General features: G+C 35.3%; 1 protein-coding gene across 1 annotated transcript in view; it reads right to left on the reverse strand.

The window, feature by feature from the left end:
- Positions 1-4,221: 4,221 nt before the first annotated feature.
- LOC122742619 (olfactory receptor 4F6-like) overlaps positions 4,222-24,273 on the reverse strand; it is a 76,888-nt gene continuing 56,836 nt past the window's right edge. Inside the window, exons 2-3 of the mRNA XM_043986966.1 lie at positions 10,191-10,323; positions 4,222-5,193 (exon numbers count right to left, since the gene is read on the reverse strand). Coding sequence (XP_043842901.1) covers positions 4,222-5,160 — 939 coding nt within the window. The 5' untranslated portion in view covers positions 5,161-5,193; positions 10,191-10,323. The remainder of the gene's footprint in view (positions 5,194-10,190; positions 10,324-24,273) is intronic.

Raw genomic sequence — 24,273 nt, forward strand, 5'->3', positions numbered from 1 at the left:
GGCATTAATCTATTTGATATTTGTTGAGTGAATATTTAGGTTGAACTCTAGAAAAATAATGAATCTCACTTGGGAGTATGTTCAGCAATATTGCAGTTTTTTATGTAATCAGCATTGTACTATTGACAAACAGCAGAATTTGGAGCACCTTGCCATCAGTAGCAGGGTTTCTTAATTCTTTTATGTCATGAACATGGGCCCCTTTGGCATTTTGGTGAGGCCTATGAAACTTTTCTCAGAATAAAATGTATATGATTATGAAGGAAATTATTAAAATATTTATCATGTCCAAATATGTTATACCAAAATTAATTATATCAAAGTAGTTTTAAATAATTTCATGTACCCCAAAGTAAGAACTATTGTTCTATAAGGAATCCCTCCTTGACTTAGACTCTTCTGCTTGGAAATTTCCTCTATAACTATGTACAACCTTGGTAAACATATATCTTTTGCATCTCATTTGACATTAATGATCAAAGAGTTATCAAGCAGTGTTACGTCAGATGCTATAATCTTTCAAGGAATTTTGTATAATTTTAACATATACATCGGAAACACTTCACTAGAGAAGAGCCTTTGACATAGTATTTTGCTCCACTAAATCAATTTTTTTCATCAACAAATGATAAGCACAGTGGAATTTTGTATTGTAACGACTAGAATGACGCCAACTGCTGGAGACTTACTGTAGAAGAGTTCTGCCCATGAAGCGAAGGTCTTTGAGGGCAAGACCAGGAGTCTTTTCTTTGGCATCAGGAAGTAACGCAGGCTAGTGGGAGGAAGAAGGAAGAAACTGGCGCTCGGTCTCATTTTTTTTCCTCTGGACTCTGGTGGAGAGAGGAGCTAGAAATGTGCTCTCCCTTTAATAGGAATCTAGGCCTTTCTCTCTTTACCAAATGCTTATTCTCCTTAATAAATGCTTAAAAGTCTAACCCTTGGGGCAGCTAGATGGCGCAGTGGATAGAGCACCGGCCCTGGATTCAGGAGTGCCTGAGTTCAAATCCGGCCTCAGACACTTAACACTTACTAGCTGTGTGACCCTGGGCAAGTCACTTAACCCCAATTGCCTTACTAAAAAAAAAAAAAAAAGTCTAACCCTTGCTAAAGCTTATAATTTATTGGCAACCACTCATTAGATATTTTAGACAGTTTAGCTAGAATTTTAGCCCTTAACAGTATTCTCTATATCTTTTAGATACCATCATAGATGCAACAAATAGGAGTATAGACAGCCTTTTGGAGATAGTTGAGGATAGAAGGACCTAGAATGCTGTGGTCCACTGGGGCAGTCAGACATGACTGAACAGCTGAACGACAAACAAAATGACTTTCCGCCAGTTTTGTAATAGTAAAAAACCAGACTACTGAGGAACAATGCTTATAAAAGCATTTCTAATTCCCTCATTAAGCACAAACCTCTGGGCATATATAGGTTATTCTCATAAACATCTTATGCAGATAAAAATTTTGGCCTTAGTATGTTATTGATGTTCCTGGTAACTTTTTAAAAATAATAGATACAAGATTTTTCCCCACATTTTGATATATTTCTGTCAGGCTCCTAAAGAATTGAACTCTCAAGGCCCTAAAAATTGCACCAGCCACAATACCATTTTTTATATACACTTAGTCTGATCCTGCTGCTTTTCCCATCTTTGTTACCATTAGTGCCATTCCATTTCCTTGAGATATCTGTTTCATTAGAATCTAAATGTGACTCTATCATCTTTAATAAGAAAAAATAATTTATTGTAAAAAAAAATCTTTGCAGACTTTTTCCAGTCTTTTTCTTTGTAAATACCTTTCCAGTTCATACATAAATGGCTTCAGACTTTTTTTCTTTTCTGAGTCTCTTGTCAAGATTTTTTTAAACTTGTTTTTGTTTGTCCATAGATTGTTAGTTTTTTGTGAAATTATATTGTTCAAATTTCTACCTTTCCTCTCTATAAGATTTTACATAATGAGTTTCTATTACTTTGGGCTCATAATGACAACTGATGTGCATTAGTTAAACTTTTGTATGAACTTGTCAAAACCAGCATCAATGTTCTTTCCACCATTCATTTCCCATTTTTTAGTCATTCATTTCGCATTTTTGGTTTCAGGAAATTACAAAGCTCTGTTATTGACCCCCAAGCTTCCTATAAAAGTGAAGGCCCATATTTTCAATACTAACATTTTACCATTGCTGCTTATATAGCAGTAAAGCATGGAATACCATTGTGTCTGAAGAAAAAAAAATGAATATCACAGAAAAGGAAGAAATAATACCCATTGTGTGTGTGAAGAAAATATAGCCTGTCACAAATTCAGAACCCAAAGGAAAAAATGGATGTAGGGGACCCTACATCCACATGATTAAGAGAAATAAGTTGTTCATGTTAAAAGAGAAGGAGAAGACAGGTCAACACTGAGAATGTCCCACTGGTACACTCATGATGTTGAGAGAAAGTAAGGAAAGCCCCCAGCAATTTGGGTGGACATTACATGTGGTGCACTTTTGGAAGGTCAAGGACAAAGGTAGCACAGGATAGGTAGGCATGGCTAGATTGTGATTTGTATCACTAGAGGAAATACCTGAATCAAGGAAATCACATATCCATTTCAACAAATAGATAAGTGCCTTATACGAGTAGAAAGAGCTATGACATCAGATGAGGGTAAAATGACCACTCATAAGGGGAACCAAAAAGGACAAGGAATTATCAAGGAAGGTTTAATGGATAATTGTTGTTGTTCAGTTGTTTCAGTCATGTCCAACTCTTTATGACCCCATTTGGGGCTTTCTTGGTAAAGATACTGGAGTGGTTTGCCATTTCCTTCTCCAGCTCATTTTACAGAAGAGGAACTGAGGTATACAGGACTAAGTGACTTGCCCAGGGTCACATAGCTAGTAAGTTTCTGAGACCAGGTTTGAACTCAGAAAAGTGAATCTCCAGACTCCAGGTCCAGCTCTCTATCCACTGTACCACCTAGCTGCCCTTTTTAATGGAGAGTGTAGTTTTTTAACTGAACTTTGGATTATAGCTAGGATGTGAACAGACAGTGAAAGATGAGAAGGACATGATAAACATAAATACTACTTTCACAAAGCAAAAATACAGACGGGGAGAACTTGAAAAATAATTTGAGGATGGTGAGTACTACAATTTAGCTAAAGGTTAAACTATTTGATGGGGAATCATGGGGAAAAAATCTGAAAAAGTAGATTAGGGACATATGAAGGGGCTTGAGTGTCATTTTAAGGAACTTGGACTTTATCATATGCTCTCTTATATGAATCCACATTTTATTCATTGTAATCATTGAATTTCAATGAAAATATTGTTTTATAGAGGTGCTCCTTACCAAGTTTACTCATAGTGAAGAATTATATTAAGTAAAATTTTAACTAACACACAGGTATACCTATACATCATTGCTCTAAACACTGCCATTTCCCAAGAGTAATTATGTACATATACATAATTAGTAGTAGTAAATGTTTGAGGAATTAAACCAAATGTTATACTGAAACCATAACCAAACTCTGCCCTAATGTCCTTACGCACTTTGTAATGTCTTTAGGCCAACTGCTTGAAGCCATCCTGGCTTAGATTCCTATTTTGATTTTCCTGTTATCTAACTCCCCTGCTGATCCGTATATTTTGTATATACATAATTTTTAATCTATTCTCTTCCCATTAGAATGTGAACTTCTTGAGGGCAGGGATTCTTTTTGCTTTTTTTTTATTCCCAGTAATTAGCATAGTGCCCAGTACATAGTAGGTATTTAATAAATGCTTTTTGACTTGTTGGCTTCCTTCTTCATCTTAGGAGTTCTGTGCATTCCTTGTGCATTCAGCTCTGTTCTTTTGAAAGGAATTAACCCTGTTAAGGTTGTTTTACATCTCATCATATTTTCCTTGAACTATTTAGTAACACTAGAGGAGGTATGCCTTATGGCACTGAAGTAATTAAATGTGTTGAGTGTGGGTATCAGCATAAGTATACAATTATCTTCACTGTAGGTCTTATATGTGGGAATGGTATGTTTCACTCAATCTGTGATTGCCAAAATAATTTTATAACCATGGTTGAGAATAATGTCTAAGGATAAGCAATGTGTTCTCTGATGAAAGTTCTGAGCTCCTAGCAGGGTAATGATAAGGTTTTTTTAGGATCTAGGATAGTCAGCATGAGGCTGAAGCATACCATGACTTTGTTGAACAAAATCTATCAAGAAGACTCCTTAGAACCCACAATCCGTCTGCTCAGTCTTTTCATTGCCACCTTCATGTCTTTGTTTCTAAATGTATAGATTGCAGGATTCAAGACAGGAGTAACAACAAAGTCAAGAATGATCAGAAATTTGTCCAGTGACAGTGTGGGGAATGGCCATACATAGACAAAGAAGCATGGAGTAAAGTATAAGAATACCACTGTGATATGTGCTGACAGTGTGGAAAAAGCCTTGGACAATCCACCTGAAGAATGATGTCTGACTGTGACCAGGATGAAGATGTAGGAAATGATCAACAGGAAGAAGGTGCCCATAGAAATAAGCCCACTATTAGCAGTGACCACATTATCCACTATGTGGGTATCTACACAGGCAAGTTTTGTGACTCGAGGAAAATCACAGTAAAAGCTGTCAACCTTGTTAGGGCCACAAAAAGGCAGGTTTATAACAAAAACAAACTGAGACACAGCATGGATCACCCCAATCACCCAGGCAGCCACTACAAAGCAAATGCATGTTTTGGGACTCATAATAGTCAGATAATGGAGAGGCTTGCAGATGGCTGTATATCTATCAAAGGCCATAGCTATAAGGAGAACCATCTCAGTTCCCCCCATAACGTGGATAAAGAATATCTGTGTCATACAACTTGGGAAGGAAATGATTCTGTATGTACTCAGAACATCAGCAATCATCCTGGGTACTGTGGTGGCAGATAGACCCAGATCAAGAAGGGAGAGGTTGGCCAGCAAGAAATACATGGGAGAGTGCAGATGGGGATCAAAAATCACAGTGAACACAATAAATAGGTTTCCCAGCACAATTCCCACAAAAAAAGAGGAGAAGAAACAAAACAGAAAAATATTCATCTCCCAAGAAACAGAAAGTCCCTCCAATACAAATTCAGTCACCAAAGAATCATTGGCTCCATCCATTGACTCACTCAGTAATGCAGACTCTGAAGTGACCTGTTGGTAGAAAAAGAGGAAGAAATTATAACTATGAGAATTAAAAGTAAACAACCTATTTTTTCCACTATAATGGGTGACAACAGATTAGAGGTATTAGATCACAAGAAACTAGGATAGTCATAAGATAGGGTAGGAGAAATTAAGGGGATGCCCATCAAGTGGGGAATGACTAAACTGTGATATTTGATTGTGATGGAATATCATTGTGCTATAAGAAACTAAAAGAAGGATGATTTCATAAAAACCTAGAAAGACTTACATGAATAGAGGCAAAGTGAAGTGAGCAGAACCAGGAGAACATTGTACACAGTAATAGCAATATCGTGTGATGAAGATCTGTGAATGACAGCTATTCTCACCAATAAAATGATCCAAGACAATCCCAAAGGACTTATAATGAAACATGCTACCCATTTCCAGAGAAAAAACTCATGCTGTCTTAATAGAGACAAGTATATTATTTTTCACTTTCTTTTATTTTGTTTGTCTTCTTGTATAAAATAAATATTATGGAAATGTTTTGCATGATTTCATGTGTATAACCTATATCAGATTGCTTACCATCTCAGGGCATGGAGAGGGGAGGGGAAAAGGAATAAATTTTGGAAATCAAAACTATTTTAAAAACAAAGGTTAAACATTGTTTTAACATATAATTGGCCAGAAAAAACCTTCGGGGGCAGCTAGGTGGCACAATGGATAAAGCACCAGACCTGGATTCGGGAGGACTTGAGTTCAAATCCAACCTCAGACACTTGTCACTTACTAGCTGTGTGACCCTGGGCAAGTCACTTAACCCCAATTGCCTCACAAAAGAAAGAAAGAAAGAAAGAAAGAAAGAAAGAAAGAAAGAAAGAAAGAAAGAAAGAAAGAAAGAAAGAAAGAAAGGACAGAAGGAAGGAAGGAAGGAAGGAAGGAAGGAAGGAAGGAAGGAAGGAAGGAAGGAAGGAAGGAAGGAAGGAAGGAAGGAAGGAAGGAAGGAAGGAAGGAAGGAAGGAAGGAAGGAAGGAAGGAAGAAATGCTAGCATTAGCAGTGAGAGAAGAAAAAGAAATTGAAGAAATTAGAATAGTCAGTGAGGGAAAAAAAACACCCAGGGGAAGCTAGGTGGCACAGTGGATAAAGCACCAGCCTTGGATTCAGGTACTCCTGAATCCAAATCTGGCCTCAGACACTTGACACTTACTAGCTGTGTGACTATGGGCAAGTCACTTAACCCTCATTGCCTTGCCCAAAAGAAATTAATGTGGGGAAAATATAAAATATTAAAAAAAAGTTTTGGATCCATCTTTTCACAATAGCCCACAGGCATCTTTTTTCCTAATTATTGAAATTATTGGGGGCTCAGATAAATATCAATCAGTAATTTACATCTGCACAGTCTTTGTCATCACAATCTCTGTGTATTAATAGGATGGCATGAGGATTAGCACAGGGACCCAGAAAGCATTTTATCTCAGGACTTGAAACACCTGTGGAAGATGTCAACCTTCACTTAGCCCTAGCACTTACTCTTTCAATATTGCCAGACACTCAAGAAATCTACATTGAAGACTAAACATACTTCAATGTATGAAAGTTTTCCCACCAGAGCACACACAGTACTAACTTATGCTGAGCTGACAACATACTGTCTATTCTGTACTGATAATACACATGACTTACACACAATCACACTGACATGTCAATCCATATTCTCGACTTCTACATTCATTCAAAGTACTTTCTCCAAAGATTCAATCTCTTCTCTCAGTAACTCTATAACAGTGACTAAAGATCTGACTTCGATATTATGTCTACTCTGCCAAAAATCAATGCCAAGGAAATACCTTGCCTCCCTCCCCCATCCATTAGAATGAAGAAGAATCAACACTATAGGTCAACCTTTAAAATTCAATGTTTTTTATGCACAGCTGCTAGCCTTTTCAACTCTGGCACCATTACACTATGAATACAACAGACTGAGGAAGAGAGAGCAAGAGAGAAATATATTTAATTTCCTCACCAATCCCCTAACACTTCTCTGCATTGTCTTTAAATAATTTTTATGATTCTTCCTGTCCTTTTCCACCTAGATATCTAACCATGGTATGTATACTCAGTAACAGTGTAGCATGGCCTTTCCAAATCTCACTCTGGTCCTTATAGCTGTATTATAACTAACCCTTTTATACTTTCCCCATAATCCTCCCTTTGGTGCACACCTGTGCAATTTCATTGAACAAACACATAGGTAATAAGATTTAGAGTACAAAATGGTAAGTAAATTGGATTCGACTAGGATGAAACAGCAGCAAGTAGGATCTAGTGCAAAGAGCAGAGACCTGTGTTCTAATGACTTTAGATGATTTCCTTAATTCTGGACCACTTCCTAATCCATATAATCAAGATATTAAAAAATTAATACCAAATGTCCATTCTATAACTAACAGTCTATGGTTCTGGGTTACTTCCTCTGACATTTCACTATATCCACTTCCTGATCAGGTATGTTCCAGACAATGAATTCTCACTTCACAGTAAGCTAAATCAAATGAAAATAACTCTGATGTATCTTCACAGCTATCAGAGTGGCAAATATAACAAAAAAGGAAAATCTTGGATGTTGGAGGGGATATGGGAAGACTGGAAATTAATACACTGTTGGTAGAGTTGTGAACTTATGCAACCATTCTGGAGAGCAATTTGGAAATATGCCCAAAGGGCTAGAGAATTGTACATACCCTTTGATCCAACAATACCACTGCTAAGTTTATATCCCAATGACATCCCAAAAAAACAGAAAAAGGCCTTTTTTGTACAAAAATATTTATAGCAGCTCTTTTTGTGGTGGCTAAGAATTGGAAATCAAAGGAATGCCCATCAATTGGGAATGTCTAAACAAGTTGTAGTATGTGATTGTGATGGAGTATTCTTGTGCTATAAGAAATGAAAAGCAAGATTATTTCAGAAAAGCCTGGAAAGACTTGTATGAACTGATGTATAGTGAAGTGAGCAGAACCAGAACATTGTACACAGTGACAGCAATATTATTTGATGAAGAACTGTGAATGACTTACCTATTCTCAGCAATACAAGACAATCCGAAAGGACTAATGATGAAGCATACTACCCACCTCCAAAGAATGAACTGATGTTGATTGAACAGACTAAAGCATGCTATTTTTCACTTCATTTCTTTCATCTTTTTTCTTTTATTCAAGTTTTCTTATATAAAATTACTAGTATGGTAATGTTTTACATAATTGCACATATATAACTTATATATTACCCCTCTAGGGAATGGGGAGGGGAGGGAGAAAATGAATTGATAAAATTTAGAACTCAAAACTTTAAATAAAAATGTTTATTTTTTTAATTAAGCTAAATCCCTAGTTCAGGATAAAGAAAAAGAAGGGGTCAGAAAGAGAATATTGTGCTTTCTCTGCTGAGAATGTGTTTCCAGCACCTTTGAAATGTAAGAATTTGACTCAGTGACTAAAGAATCCATCATAAAGCTATTCAACGACAGTATCTCACCTAAAATAAGATGATTAACTTTAATCCACAAAGACTCAGGTATAAAATTAGTTCAGTATTACTTGTAATGCTTCAGTGATGCTTAATACTGATAGAATTGGGGGCAGCTAGATGGCGCAGTAGATAGAGCATTGGCCCTGGAGTCAGGAGTACCTGAGTTCAAATCCAGCCTCAGACACTTAATACTTGCTAGTTGTGTGACCCTGGGCAAGTCACTTAACCCCAATTGCCTCACTAAAAAAAAAAGAAAAAGAAAAAGAAAAAAAATACTGATAGAATTGTTTATACATTTGTCTATTTTTTCTTTTTTGCAGGACTGGGGGATGGGGCAATCAAATTTTGTAGAGAGGGAAATTCCAAGTGATATGCATCATTTCAAGGGATGAAAAAATGGTCTTAATCTATAAAATATCTTGGCATTCACTTGTGATTACTGATGGCACTTTGCATTCTTTTCCATCATAGTCTAAAATAAAGATTCAGAGGGGAGTTCAATTCCAGAACTACTCACATGTATTAGGAGTTAGAAACTATATCCAGAGAAACACAAAGGAGAAGGAGGTAGGGTAAGGAAAGGATGAAGTAGAGAAGTATAATGAAAGGTAGGGAAGGATAACTATGTGAGAAGATGCATAAAAAACAGGAGAAGGTAAGAAAGAAGCAAAGAAGAATGGAATAAGTAGGAAAAAGATTTTTTTAAAAACCATGTGTAGAGGATAAACATAGTGATTATAGGATCATAGATTTAGAGGTAGAAGAGACCTTGGAGTTCAGAGTCCCTCTTTCATTTTGCAGACAAAGAAACAAGATGGAATAATTGTACATTCTTAATAATGGTTTCAATGTTCTCTCCCTGGCACTAGTGCATTAAATCATCTACTTCAATCTAAAATACTACATCATACCCATTAGCTGGCCATATTTAAGTTCTTACTTAGTTCTTTGACATTGGTTTATTAATTCCTTTGTAAATTATTTTATTAGGAAATTGTAAAATGGTCATGCCTATGGTGGTTTAAATATGGAAAATCAACATGACTATTATCAGTGTGTTTCTAAGTGTCTGTACTAATTGGATATATTGGGATTATAGTTGGTGGATAGTTCACTGGAAATTGCAGAAACAAATGTGTGTTTCCTAGCAAATTGAAAGGTAATTCTCAAGATGAAAATTGTTGTAATACACTGACTCCAAGGCCAACTTCCTAGCCACCACACTATAATGGCTATGTAACCTAATCTATCTTAGAAAAAACACTGAAGAAAGGAAGAAAGGTCCCAATAAAAACTGCTTGTGCCACATAATTGGCTAGTCCTTGATAAAACTGTAAGGATAGATAGAAAAATGGGACACATCCTTAAAAATAATTCTATTAATGTGGAAGAAATCTTGAGTATTTTAGGAATAATCAAAAAAACAGAAAAATGAACCTCCAGATCTAATTTAGTTAAAGATATATTTGCCTCTTCAACTTACTCAGAAAACATTGCCAAGATAGTGAAGCTCCCTGGATTCTCTAGGTGCAAAGATCCATGATAGAGTTGTTCGTCTTTCCCTCTTGGAGATTTTGGCTCTATCATCCAGGTCTGGAGGAGTTATCTCCTCAAACCTATTATGTAAAAATTAGAATCATTCAATGAAAATAACTTCAGAAATTGTTTAATCCAAACTTCTGATTTCAGAGGTTATAAAACTAGGGAATAGAGAGGCTACCTGTTGCCTAAGGCAACACAGCTAGTTAGTTGAAGATACCTGCTTTGATTTTCAGTGCAACAGTTTTTTCACTTTACAAATTCGATCCTCTGCTACATCAGAAAAGTAAGGGGTGAGAATGTAATTTTTAAATGCCTTTTCACATAGAAGCCTCAAGAGAAGTTCCAATCTTGCTAGTGTTGGTCTAAACTTACTGTTATGGAATCTAATCTCTAGAATATATAAGTAAATTGAAATCAAATTGAAGCTAATGACATTCTCTTCTAAAGGAGCTGTTTTGTTATTCCCTCTACTTTGGTTTATCTCGATTCTACATCCTTCCCCTCACCTCTTCCAAAAGCCCAAAACATCGTTAGAAAAGGAATTCTTTCCACAACTGTTGGACACCATATATTTTACTAATGATCCTTTCACCATCCCTTATAAGATGAATTGATGACTGTTTCTCTCAAGATTACCACACAAAATTCTTATTGACTATTGTCACCAAATGTAGGTATGGCCAAGATATATACTTGGATCTTTGGTCACCAAAATTAAAAATATTGAGACAAGATCATGAGAAAAGGAATATGAAATACTAAACATCTTCAAAATATCAATTCACCAAAAGGAGAAAGCGTAAATATCAAAACCTTGTGGAATGTATTATTTTGTAAATCATATTGTTGCTCAATGATTATATATATATATACATATATAAAATGTTGAAGAATGGGAAATTAAAGCATACAAGAGGAGATGGGGGAAGAGGAAGAGAGACAAAATAGGCATTACAGAGTAAAGAAGATAATTGTAAAAACCGTAGTATTTTAAAGGTACTCATTTTCACTTACCTGTTTTGTCATAGAATATGACATTGTATTTAAGGATGAGAAAAACTCAGAGGTGTTAATCTTTCCCCTTGTAGTTTAATAACCTCTCAAGAAAAAGAGTTATATTAAGTCCTTTCCTAAGAGGAAGCAACATAATTAGTTGTCCTGACTATTAGTGACCCAATGATGCTGCTCAGACCTTTAATTCCTAGCTCATGATTATTTCCCTTGGTAATTGTTTCTTGGAATCACACTACTTTTCCCAAGAGGGAAAACACTGGAAAGGTTGCTTGGTGATAAAAACAGAAGAAAATAGAATGCAAATAAATGTCCTGAGTACTAATAAAAACACTAACCTGATTTGGTGTGAAGTAAGATAGTCTTAGAGTAGCTGTTCAAGAAGAATGGGTCCCTTTGGAATGATTGGTATGAGAAAAGGGAGTGTGTATTCACAGTGTTAATGGATAAACCCTCCCACCAGAGAAACAAGGAAATGGGATGGAAAGAGAAATTAGCTGTAGCAGTTGCATAGATGGGAAAAATTTTGGCAAATGGAAATATGGTAATATGAAGGAGTCTGTGGTAAGCATCGTAAAAATGTTTGAGAGACAGAATGATAAAAAATGTCATTTACATTTTAATGATCAGGGCAGCTGGGTGGCACAGTAGATAAAGCACTGGCCTTGGATTCAGGAGATCCTGAGTTCAAATCTGGCCTCAGACACTTGACACTTACTCATTGTGTTACCCTAGGCAAGTCACTTAACCCTTATTGCCCCACAAAAAAAAAAAATTTTAATGATCATAACATGGAGTATAAATGCCCAAGGATTTGAATGTTATATTTTCAGAGCATAGGTTCACAAGCCTAGTTTTTCTTTCTTCTTTCCTCATCCCTCCCATATTTCCTCTCTTTCCTAAAATCTACTAAATTCTGAAAGAAATTAAATATAAGTAATCAAAACATATAAAAAGTCAGAGTTAGGAGCTGTAACAAAATTTACTCTGAATCCAATAATTTTTTTTAAAAAACACAGGAGTTGCATTTGGTTTCAAATGAATCAAAAAATAAAAATTCATGACATCAAGATAAACATGAAAATTAATATCCTTGAAAGTGTTAAGGGGAGAAAGCACAGGGGAAGGCACATGGGTCCTTAGGATTCCTCTGTAAAGAATTATACTCTCGAGCAAGTCCTAGTTAGGAATAAAAGAACAAGTTTATTGGGTACAAGAGAAACTGGGTGGGAAGAAGGTTTAAAAACACTTTCTTTCCTGACTAGCCTGGGGAGTGCCCTTTTTATAGGGCTAAGATGGCGTGGGTAAAATGTCCCTTATTGGGTGATGGGTTGGAGATAGTCTGGTGGTGGGCTGAGATAATCTGTTGATGGGTCATGGGCAATCTGGTGATGAGTGGTGACTCTGTCCTGGTGGGTAGCAAGCAGTCTTCTGGTGGGTCATTTCTTTGTCTGGGGTAACTGGGACCCATAATACTCCCATAACAAAAGCATGAAAGATGATAAAACAACATAATTATATATACACCAAACTCCATGGTTTCTAAGTTCTTAAAGGAAACACTCATCAAATTGAAGAAAAAAAAGACCTAGTATAATTGTAGGAGCCATTAACATTCCTCTTTCAGAATTGAGGAAATCTAACAGAAAGTTAAATACTGAATAAAACAGTTAAATTTTGGAAAAGTATTTTTGAGAGACATGGTATCTTTTGAATAGGAAAATTAAGAGTATTCATATATCTCTGCATTTGACAAAACCTTTACAAAATTTGATCATGCGCTAGGGTACAAATAATTAATAGTTTATAAAATATAGAAATTTTAGTGCAAAAAACATGGAATAAGAACAAATTAAGTCTAGGTGGTAAATAATTAGAGAAATTCTAAATAATGATCAGACCAAAGAATACATCATAGAAACAACTGGTAATTGTTAAAGTGAATAACTACAATGAGACAATACACCAAATATTAGGGAAGAAGTTGTCTAAAGCAATGACTCCAGAGGAAAAATGCATATTTCTTAAAACATATGTTAACAATATATTTTTGTGTGTGGTGCAATGAGGGTTAAGTGACTTGCCCAGAGTCACACAGCTAGTAAGTATCAAGTGTCTGAGGTCATATCTGAACTCAGGTCCTCCTGAATCCAGAACCAGTGCTCTATCCACTTCACCACCTAGCTACCCCAACAATATATATATTTTAAGCAAGGCACTTGGGGTTAAGTGACTTACCCAGGGTCGCACAGCTAGTAAGTGTTAAGTGTCTGAGGCCAGATTTGAACTCAGGTACTCCTGACTCCAGGGCCGGTGCTCTATCCACTGCGCCATCTAGCTGCCCCCCAACGATATATTTTGAAAAGAGACTAAGAAACTGAACATGCAATTTAAAAATAAAATAAAATAATAAATACAAATCAAGCACCAAATAAAAAAATTTGGAAATCAGAGACTATAGAAACTATCATATATATTTTTTTTAATTAACAAAAAAATCAGACCCAAGAGGCTGGAGAAAAAGCCAGGACTCACATGAGCTCCTACAAATTTCCCTCCAAACAACTTTTTTTAAATGCCTCAAAATGAATTTTGGAGTGGCAAAACTAATAACAACAATAACAAACAACCAGGTGGAATAATTTTCTAGCCCAAGACAATAAAAGGTTGACAGAAAAGATCTGTAACTAGTGAACTAGTGAACCTAGTGACTCACTAGGGTGAAAGGGGAGAGCAACTGGGTGCAAATGACACCCCAGTAAGACAACAACAGGCTGTACCTCAATATGTCAGTACAAGCCTTAAGGACAACTGAATCAAGCTCTCAGCCCACAGACAGTTGGGGAAGGGGGTCAGGTGGCTGGTGAGAGGGAGATTGTAGGAAATTCCTTTCCTGGCATTGGGAGCAGAATTCTGTTGCACTAGCCATACACAAATCTGGGTCCCAGTCCTGGGTCACAGTCCTAGAGTTTGAAGAAGAGTACTAGCACACCAGAATTGAAAGCTACAAGTGAGTGAGTTTGCTGGTCACAGTTCCAGGGCAGAAAAGAGTGCTTGCAGTTACTCAAAGACCAGGGCCCAGGTCAGGAAATTAGTAAATACATCTCTCCTTAGAACATACTACCTTAAAAGAACTGAAAAGTTACAGATCCCCACCCACCCAGAACTAGCTCTGAAAATAGCTGCACAAAAAAAAAAAAGTGAAGTGTGGAACAGTGCCCCCTCAACCCCATGATCAGAGCCCAAATTTTTGTTGTTGTTTTTCAGTTATTCAGTTATGTCTGACACTTTGTTATCTTATGGACCAAACCACACCAGGCCCTTCTATTCTCCACTACCTCTCTAAGTCAGTACAAGCTCGTTTGTTGGTTCCATGATACTATCCATCCAATTCATCTTCTGCTCTCCCCTTTTTCCTTTTTCTTTTCATCAGGAATGCTTAGAAGTCCTCTTTTTCATCAAAAAAGGGCATGATCACAAAAAGAGCCTAAGCATCATCTTGCAAGAAATTATCAAGGAAAACTTCCCAATATTCTAGAATCAGAGAGTAAAATAGAAATTGAAAGAGTCCACCAATCACTTCCTGAAAGAGATTCTCAGGGGGCAGCTAGGTGGTACAGTGGATAAAGCACTGGCCCTGGATTCAGTAGGACCTGAGTTCAAATCTGACCTCAGATACTTGACACTTACTAGCTGTGTGACCCTGGGCAAGTCATTTAACCCTCATTGCCCTGCCAAAAACAACAACCAAAAGAACCCACCAAAAGAAAGAGATTCTCAAATGGAAACTCCCAAGAATATTATAAGCAAATTCCAGAGCTCCTATGTCAAGGAGAAAATATTGCAAGCAGCCAGAAAGAAACAATTCACATATGATAGAGCCATAGTCAGGATAATACAAGATTTAGCAGTTTCTACATTAAAGTATCAGAGGGCTTGTAATATGATATTTCAGAGAACAAAAAAGCTAGGATTACAATCAAGCATCATAGATAGATAAATGAATCAATAAATTATCGAATGAATAAATAAATGAATGAACACATAAATAGACAGATAGATATATAAATAAATAGATTAATGAATAAACAAATAAATGAGTACATAGAAAAATAAATAAGTAGATAAATAAATGAATGAATGAATAGATAAATGAATAGGTGAATGAATGAATGATGAAAAAGATGACTTCCAAGCATTCCTGATGAAAAGAACAGAGCTGAATAGTAAATTTGATTTTCAAATACAAGACTCAAAATAAGCACAAAAAGGTAAACTGGGAAGGAAAATCATAATGGATTCAATAAAGTTAAACTGCTAACATTCCTACATAGGAAGATGTTATTAGTAACTCCTAAGAAGTTTATTCTTATCAAGGAAGTTAGGACTATACATAGTAGAAATGGGTGTGAGTTTAATATGATGGGATATCTAAAAAAATTAAGAGATGAGAAAGAGAAATGCACTGAGAGAAAGGGGAAAGGAAAGGTAGAATGGAGCAAATTATCTCACATTTTTATGTGAGGTGCAAAAGAGCTTGAAAAAATGGAGGGGAAAGTGAGGGAAGTGAAGGGAGGAGCACTTATACCTTACCCTCATCAGAATTAGTTCAAAGAGGGAATGACATATACACTCAATTGATATAAAAATCTATCTAACCCTATAGAAAAGTAAGAGGGGAAAGGGAAAACAAAGATTTAATATTACATAGTAATTCATATTCATATTATATTAGTTAATATTCAATACTTTGTGAATGTGCATACACATTCACAAAATCCAAGCATGGTGACTGAGTTGGATTTATTTCAGAGATGTAAGGATGGCTAAACATCTGGGGAAATATTAACTTAAATAATAATGAAAACAATAAATGCAGAAAAGCCTTCAAAATGCAGCATTCTTGTTAAAAAGCCTAAAAGCCAGTCTGAAAGGATCATTCTTTGATATGACCAAAAGTAGATTTCAAAAATTAAAACCCATTATTAACAAAAGCAAAGTACTAGAAATTTTTCCAATAGTGCAGGAATAAAAGAACATTACTACCTCTCCCCACTACTATTTGACTTGGTTCTAGAAAGACCAGTGCTACCTATAATATTTAGAAAATGTAGAGAAATTGATAGTATGTGTGTATATGTAAGAATATGTATGTATTTATATGCACACACACATATCAGTAAATAGGAGACAAAAATCTCCCTATTTGCCAGCAACATGATTTACTTAGAAAACTAAGAAAATCAGTGAAAAAAAACAAAAATTAGTATCATCATTAACTATCAAGATACAAAATAAATCAGCATTTCTATACAATACTCATAATATAGAGGAGGAAATGACAGAAAGAGAAATTCTATTAAATATAACTACCAAATGCTTAAAATAATTTGGAGTTATTCTACTGAGACACACAGGACTTATAAATTCAATTATAATATTAATATTATAATCCATCTATAATATCTAACTCTAAATATGATTCTGTAAAAATCAAGAAAAACAAATAATTGGAGAAACATTTCATTTTTCATGGTGAGACCACACCAAATAATAAAAATGCCTGTGTTATGTATGGTCTTCATTATTTTCTGTAAAGATTTACAAATAAGTTTATATTTTAAATCAGTGTTGCCTTTGGCTTCCTTGTCTCTTCTTTTGCCAAGTAAGTAGTAAGCTCTTCCCCAATACCTAGGATCTTTGGGTTTATTAGACACTGTGTTACTGTGCTCATTTATTTCCGTATATTATGTATCTAACCTATTCCACTGATCAAACTTTATATTTTTTCCTCAGTATTATTTTTTATGATGATGGCTTTGTGAAGATCTGACACTGGATCTCTTTCAATCCCACTTTTTTTTTCCATTAAATTTCCTTCATGTACTTAATCTTTTATCCCTCCAATGGGTTTTTTTAATTAATTCTTTTAGGTCTACAAAGCAATCCTTTGGTATTTTGATAGGAATGACACTGGATTAGTAAATTATTTTTAAATTTTTACCATACCTGTTTGGCTTATCCATGAGCAAATAATATTTCTCTAATTATTTAGATCTGTCTTTATTTTTATAGAGTATTTTGTAATTGTTACTCATATAATTCCAGTGTATATCTTGGCAAGCAGACTCCAAAATATTATATGTTGTGTAGTTATTTTCTTTTTTGTTTTGTTTTGATTTTTTTACAGGTTTTTGTTTTTTGGGGTTTGTTTTTTTTTTGCGGGGCAATAAGGGTTAAGTGACTTGCCCAGGGTCACACAGCTAGTAAGTGTGTCAAGTGTCTAAGGCCAGATTTGAACTCAGGTCCTTCTGAATCCAGGGCCAGTGCTTTATCCACTGTGACACCTAGCTGCCCACACAAGTTACCTTTTTTTATTATTTAATTTTGGGGGGGGTGAGGCAATTGGGGTTAAGTGACTTGCCCAGGGTCACACAGCTAGCAAGTGTTAAGTGTCTGAGGTCGGATTTGAACTCAGGTCCTCCTGAATCCAGGGCTGGTGCTCTACCCACTGCACCACCTAGCTGCCCCGTGTAGTTATTTTCAATGGAATTTCTCTTTTTATCTCTTCCTGCTGGGTTTTTTTTAGTAGTATAGAAAAATGCAAATTATTTCTGTGAGTTTATTTCAAATATTTTAATTTTGTTGAAGTTGTTCATTACTTCAATTAGTTTATTTAGTTGACTTCTAAGGTTCCTATTTGTCCCCACTTTTTTTTTTTTTACAGGAAGGAGTATTGTTTTCTTTTTCTGTTTCAATTTTGCCTGGTTTAGGTATCAAGAATACATTTGTGTCATTGAAGGTATTTCTTAGAACTCTTTTCCTATTTTTTAAAACTAGTTGTGTAGTATTAAAATTAATTGTTCTTAAAAAAGAAAAGAAAAAAATTACTAATTCTTTAACTGTTAGAATTCACTTGTAACTTCTCAAACTGAGTGTGGAAGCTTTTTATAGGTCTGGAGCAGAGGCAGTCCTTACACACTGCTTCAAGCTGATTGGTAGGCATCATCCAAATCCATTGGTTCACTGGACTTGAAGGTGGTCTCAAGTTGAGTTCAAGTCCTTAGCTTCTGAGAACAATACCTCCTTAAGGGCCAGCCAGGTGGGGTTACAATCTAATTAACTTGAAGTAGGCTAATCAGCAAAATCAATCACTCTCACTTAATTCAATCAGTTTAGATTAATCTCCAGGTGAGCCTTTGAGTATCTGCCAAATCCCTTTATTTTCTCACAGTTTTTTAAGATTTTTAGTTGTATGGCCTGTTCACTGATCTGCCCTTTCTTTTATTGATGAACACATTTAAAAATATAAATTTTCCCCTAAGTACTGTTTTGGCTGCATCCTACAAGTTTTGGTATATTGTTTCATTTGTTAAAAGGGAGAAATTAATCTTAATTGATTTCTACTTTATTTCTACTGTATTGATTTTACAATGTAACTGTTATTATGCCATATTGATTTTTAGAATTGTATTGATATCTTCCTGAACTGAACTTACTCAGAAATTCAGTTTTCTCTATGAATTAGTTTAAAAGTGAGGTTGAGGGGGCAGCTAGGTGGTGCAGTGGATAAAGCACTGGCCTTGGATTCGGGAGGACCTGAGTTCAAATCTGACCTCAGACACTTGACACTTACTAGCTGTGTGACTCTGGGCAAGTCACTTAACCCCAACTGCCTCACCAAAAAAAAAAAAAGTGAGGTTGAAAAAAATGGTATCATTCATGTTGAACATGGGACATCTACATGTAATATGTATGCCCCAACTGGCTTAATATGCTGCCATCCCCAAAAGACGTATTATCTGTCCTTTCCTGTCCTTGCACAATTAGGGGAGACTTGATCTTCCCCCAAGAGGGCAGCAAACCTGATGGCACTCATTTCCTAGCCAAGATTAAAAAATGCAGATAAAAACAATTAATATTAAAATAATTATCATTCCTTAATTGTCAGAGGGGGGCATGATTAGCCACACCTGAATGCCAACCTACTTTTCACAGTATAGCCTATTGTAATGTTCCCAAACTACCCACACCCCCCTCTATTTCTTCATGTCAATAAAGTCCCCCCCCTTCTCTTTGGGTATTCTGGTTTTACTGTAGTGGTAAGTATGACCTACTTTGTTAATAGTAATAATGAACTGATTTTGCTTCGAGTATGTACCTCAGTTTACTTTTATTACATTTACTCACCACACATTGTAGCCATTATATATAATACAATTATTTATTATTTCTATTATTTGTTTTTTATCCACCCACTCTTTAGGATTAAGTTATTTAGCTTCTTTTAGTAACTTTTATTTAGTTTAGTTTAATTTAACTTCTTTTAGGAACTTTTAATCTTTTCTTCAGAGGTTTTTATTTGATATATTTTATGAGATTATGGTTTGTCAAAGATGCATTTAATGCTTCTGATTTTCTACAATTGTTTATGAGATTTTTATACCCTAATATATGGTCACTTTTTGTGAAGAAGTATGTATAGATGGGCATGCTTCTTTCTCTTCTCATTCAATATTCTATCATATCTAACTTTTCTAAAATTATATTCAGGTCTTTCATTTAGTATCTATATGCATATTTTATTAATATCAACTCATTGTCTATAGTAAGTATTATTAAAATGTTGTTTCCCTATATATCTCTTTTAATTAGGTTTATCTTTGATGTTGCTTTTTTTCTTTGAGATCATCATTACTTTACTTGTTTGGTTTGGTTTTTGGTTTTTACTTCGTAGATACTATTCCAGCTCCTTATTTTACCTGAGTGTATAGTTATGTTTCTATTTTTCTTGTAAACATCATATCGTTAGATTCTGGTTTCTAATACAGCCTTCTATACTTTTCCATTTTATGGGTGCATTCATCCCATTCACATTTATAATTATGATTATTCAATGAGTATTTGCTGCTATCTTATTCTCTTATACTTTTTCTTCTCTTTTTTTCCCATTCATTCTTTAAGAATTTCTTTTGCATCTGACAATTCCTCCCTTAATCTACTCTTCTTCTTATCTCCTCCCTTTTCCCTTAAAATTTTTCCTTCCTATTTTCCTATTGGATAAAGTCTTTACTGAACTCTGTGTGTGTGTGTGTGTGTATGTATGTATGTATGTATTCTTCCATCCTTTTACCAATACATATGAGAATGAGGTTCAAGTGTCATCCATTTCCATTCTTCATTATCTCCCTTTGTTGTATAAACATTGACTTGTGCAACCCATTTAGGTAAAATAATGTTGCCCATTATTACTCTCCCTTCCCTCCTTTCCCAGTATATTCCTCTTACCTACTGCTTCCATTCTTCTTTTGAGATCATTGAAACAAAAAAGAATCACTCCCAGTTCCTCTATTACCCCCTGATGATTGTAGAGTTCTGAGAGGCCATGTATTTCCCCATAAAAGAATGTAAAGAATTTAACTTTGTTCAGACACTTAGGTTTGCTTATTCATATTTATTTTTTATGCTTCCAGATGTCAAATTTCTACTTACCTCTGGTCTTTTCCTCATGGTCTTGGAAGTCCTCTATTTTTTACCCTGGAGAATTATAATCAGTTTTTCTAACAAAGTTATTCTTGGTTATAAGCCTAGATCTTCCGCTTTGTGTAATATTGTATTGCAAACTCTCTGTTCCTTTAGAAAGGTGACTACTAAATCCTTTATATGACACCTCTGTACATGAATTTTTTTCTTCTGACTTCTTGCAGTATATTAAATTTGATTTTGGAGCTTCAGATTTTGGCTATAGTGTTCCTTGAAGTTTTTGTTTGGCCATTTCTTTCAGGAGGTAACCATTCTTTCAGGAAGAGGCCATTCTTTCATGAGGTAGATTCTTTCCATTTCTACTCTGCTCTGACATTCTAAGATATTTGGGCAGTTTTCTTTTATTACATCTTAAAATATTATATCTAGACTTTTTTGTTCATGACTTTCAGAGTACTTCAATGATTCTTTAAATTATTTCTCATCCATAATATTCCAGGTTAGGTTTTTTTTAGATATTTCAGGTGTTCTACTTTTTCAGTCTTCAGTTTTTTCTATTATTTCTTGGTGTATCATGGAGTCATTCATTAGGTTCCATTTTCCCAATTCTAATTTTCAAGGAGTTGTTTTCTTCATTAAGGTTTTGTACCTTGTTTTCCACACTGCTAATTCTCTTTTTGTATTTTTATTCCCTTATTCTTCTTCCTTTTCTTTTTTTCTCTCTGCCACTCTTGTTTGGTTTTTAAAATAACTTTTGCTCTTTCTTTTAAAATTTGCTCTAACTCTTCTAGAAATTCTTATTATACTTGTGACCAAGCTGAATTTTTCTTTGAGGCTTTGCTGGTATACACTTTTGAGCCATTTTCTTCTGAGTTTGTGTCAAGTTTGCATATCTCCCTAATATTTCTTTATAGTGGGATTTCTTTTTTTTGCTCACTCTTTTTTTTTTTTGCTCCCTTATTGACTTTAAATTTTTTATTAGTGTTGGTTTCTGCATACTTTTTACAGGAGGGGGATATTTGCCTGAGCTTCTGTCTTAGGTCCTTTTGCCACTTTCACAGCTCAGATGGGGGACTTGCAACCTTTTAGGGGCCTTTCAACTAAAGTGATGTGATCTCAAATAAGGTCTGCTTAATTCCCTCCCTGTCTCAGCACTTCAAGTTATAGACCAAAACTTGGATCGATTGGCTGGTGCATGTAGAGCTTGAGTAGATTACTGAAGGACTCAGCTATTAATATCTAAATGGGAGGTTCTGCAGGTTCAGAACAGTTAAATTGTAGACTCTAAGGCTCAGAGAGGTGAAATTACTAGGTCACAAAGCAAGTTAGACTGAGCTAGATCTTGAGTCTTCTGATTCTTTGTCCAGGGCTCATTTGACTTCACTCAGCTGTCTCCAGGGGGAAGTGAAGAATAGTATACCATGGTATTAACAAGTTAACTTTTGAGGTATTTTCTTTTTTTTTCTTTTTCTTTTTCTTTTTTTTTGAGATCTTTTCATTTTGATGTAACTTGATTAGGGAAGACACATAAATGTATGATGAATATTTCTTCTCTGTAATGTTACAGTAATCTCTCTGTCTCTCTGTGTCTGTCTGTTTCTGTGTGTGCATGTCTCTCTCTGTCTCTCTGTGTCTGTCTGTCTCTGTGTGTGCATGTCTCTCTCTGTCTCTCTGTGTCTGTCTGTCTGCCTTTCTCTCTCTCCCATAGATGAAGGCTCTCATGCCTTCATGCCTGGACTATTGCAATAAATTACTGGATTGTTGTCTTGTCTCAAGTCTCTCCCAATTCCAATCTATCCACCACTCAGTTGTCAAATTAATCTTTCTAAAGTTCAGGTCTGATCATATGACATACCCACTCCTTTTCAATAAACTTCAGTGGCTCCTTATAACCTCCAGGATCAAATATAAAATCCTCTGTTAGGCTTATAAAATCCCTCATAACCTTTTCCCTTCTTACCTTTTCAGTCTTCTTATACCATGCTCCACTCCATGTACTCTGTGATCCAATGGCATTGGTCTACCTGCTATTCCTCACATAATGCATTCTATCTCCCAACTCTACATTTTCTTTTTTTAATATTTTATTTAGAATTTTTATTTTCCCAAATTACATGTAAAAACAAATTTTTACATTAATTTTTAAAACTTTGTGTTCCAAATTCTCTTAGTCCTTTCCCCCCCAACCCCCTCTCAAGAACTCAAGTAATTCAATATAAGTTATACATGAGTAGTCATGCAAAACATTTCCACATTAGTCAGGTTGTGAAAGAAAACAGACAAAAACAAAACTTCAGATAAAGGAACTAGCAAAAAATATGCTTCAATCTTTATTCATATACTATCAGATCTTTCTCTGTAGATGGATTGCATTTTTCATAAGTCCTTCAGAGTTGTCTTGGATCACTGCACTGCTGAAAATAACCAAGTCATTCACAGCAGATCATCTTACAACATTGCTGTTATTTTTATACAGTACATTTTACTCTGCATCAGCTCAAATAGTTCTTTCCAGGTTTTTCTGATAGCATCCTTATCATCATTTTTTTAATACTAAACTACATTTATATAGTAATTTAAAGAGATTTCCTTACAATAAACCCATGAGGTTGATTATTGCAACAGTAATAAATAAGATTTATATAGTACCTTATACCTGACAATAAATTTTCTTCACAATAGCCCATCAAAGTAAGTACTGTGGTAAAAATTATTTGTGGTATAGGCAGTTTTTGAAGGACCTCCCCTTTTGGGGGAGAAAAGATTGAATGCTCCCTGAAGGGAGGTTAGAGGGCATTTCCAGAATGCTAGCTCTCCAGGCACTTCCAGAACACTAGCTCTTGAGGCACTTCCAGAACGCTAGCTCTCGAGTCACTTCTGGAATGCTAGTTCGCCCTCTCAGTGTGGTGACTGCTGACCTGGTGGCGCATGCTGGTTCTCAGTCGGGTGGGTTGCTCAGGTGTTTGGTGAGTTAATGACAGGAAACCCTAAATTCCTTTGAACTAGCTTAATAGGAAACACCTTGGGGATTGCATAGGCTAAGTTTAGAGTTAAGAATATCTACCTGTATTTCTATTTTCCTATTTCCTTATCTTTGATTTTTATTAGTTTCACCTTTGTTGTTTAATTCCCAAGTAATAAAATCTGATCCTTTTGTGAACTAAAACTTAGAGGCTCCTTTCTTATTGGCCTGGGAGAAATATCTAAAAAGGGCAGTTCAGAGGGGAGGTTAAACCTAAAAGGTCCCTCATTTCCTGGACCCCAATATTAAGGCATCACCCAAATAATGCTCCATATATAAAATTTTGGCCCTCACAGTTTCATACTTTTTAATCATCATCATCAATCAATCCTCATCATCAATCAGTCCTCATTATCAATCAGTCTTCATCAATCAATCCTCATCTTCATCCAATCATCATCAATTCATCAATCATTAAATCAATCCATCATTCAATCCATCCATCCATCAATCAATCAATCGGTTGTCATCATCATCTTACCTTGTTCTTGCCTCTGCTTCAAAATTT

The sequence above is a fragment of the Dromiciops gliroides genome, chromosome 2 (assembly GCF_019393635.1).
Source record: "Dromiciops gliroides isolate mDroGli1 chromosome 2, mDroGli1.pri, whole genome shotgun sequence".
NCBI classification, from domain to species: domain Eukaryota; kingdom Metazoa; phylum Chordata; class Mammalia; order Microbiotheria; family Microbiotheriidae; genus Dromiciops; species Dromiciops gliroides.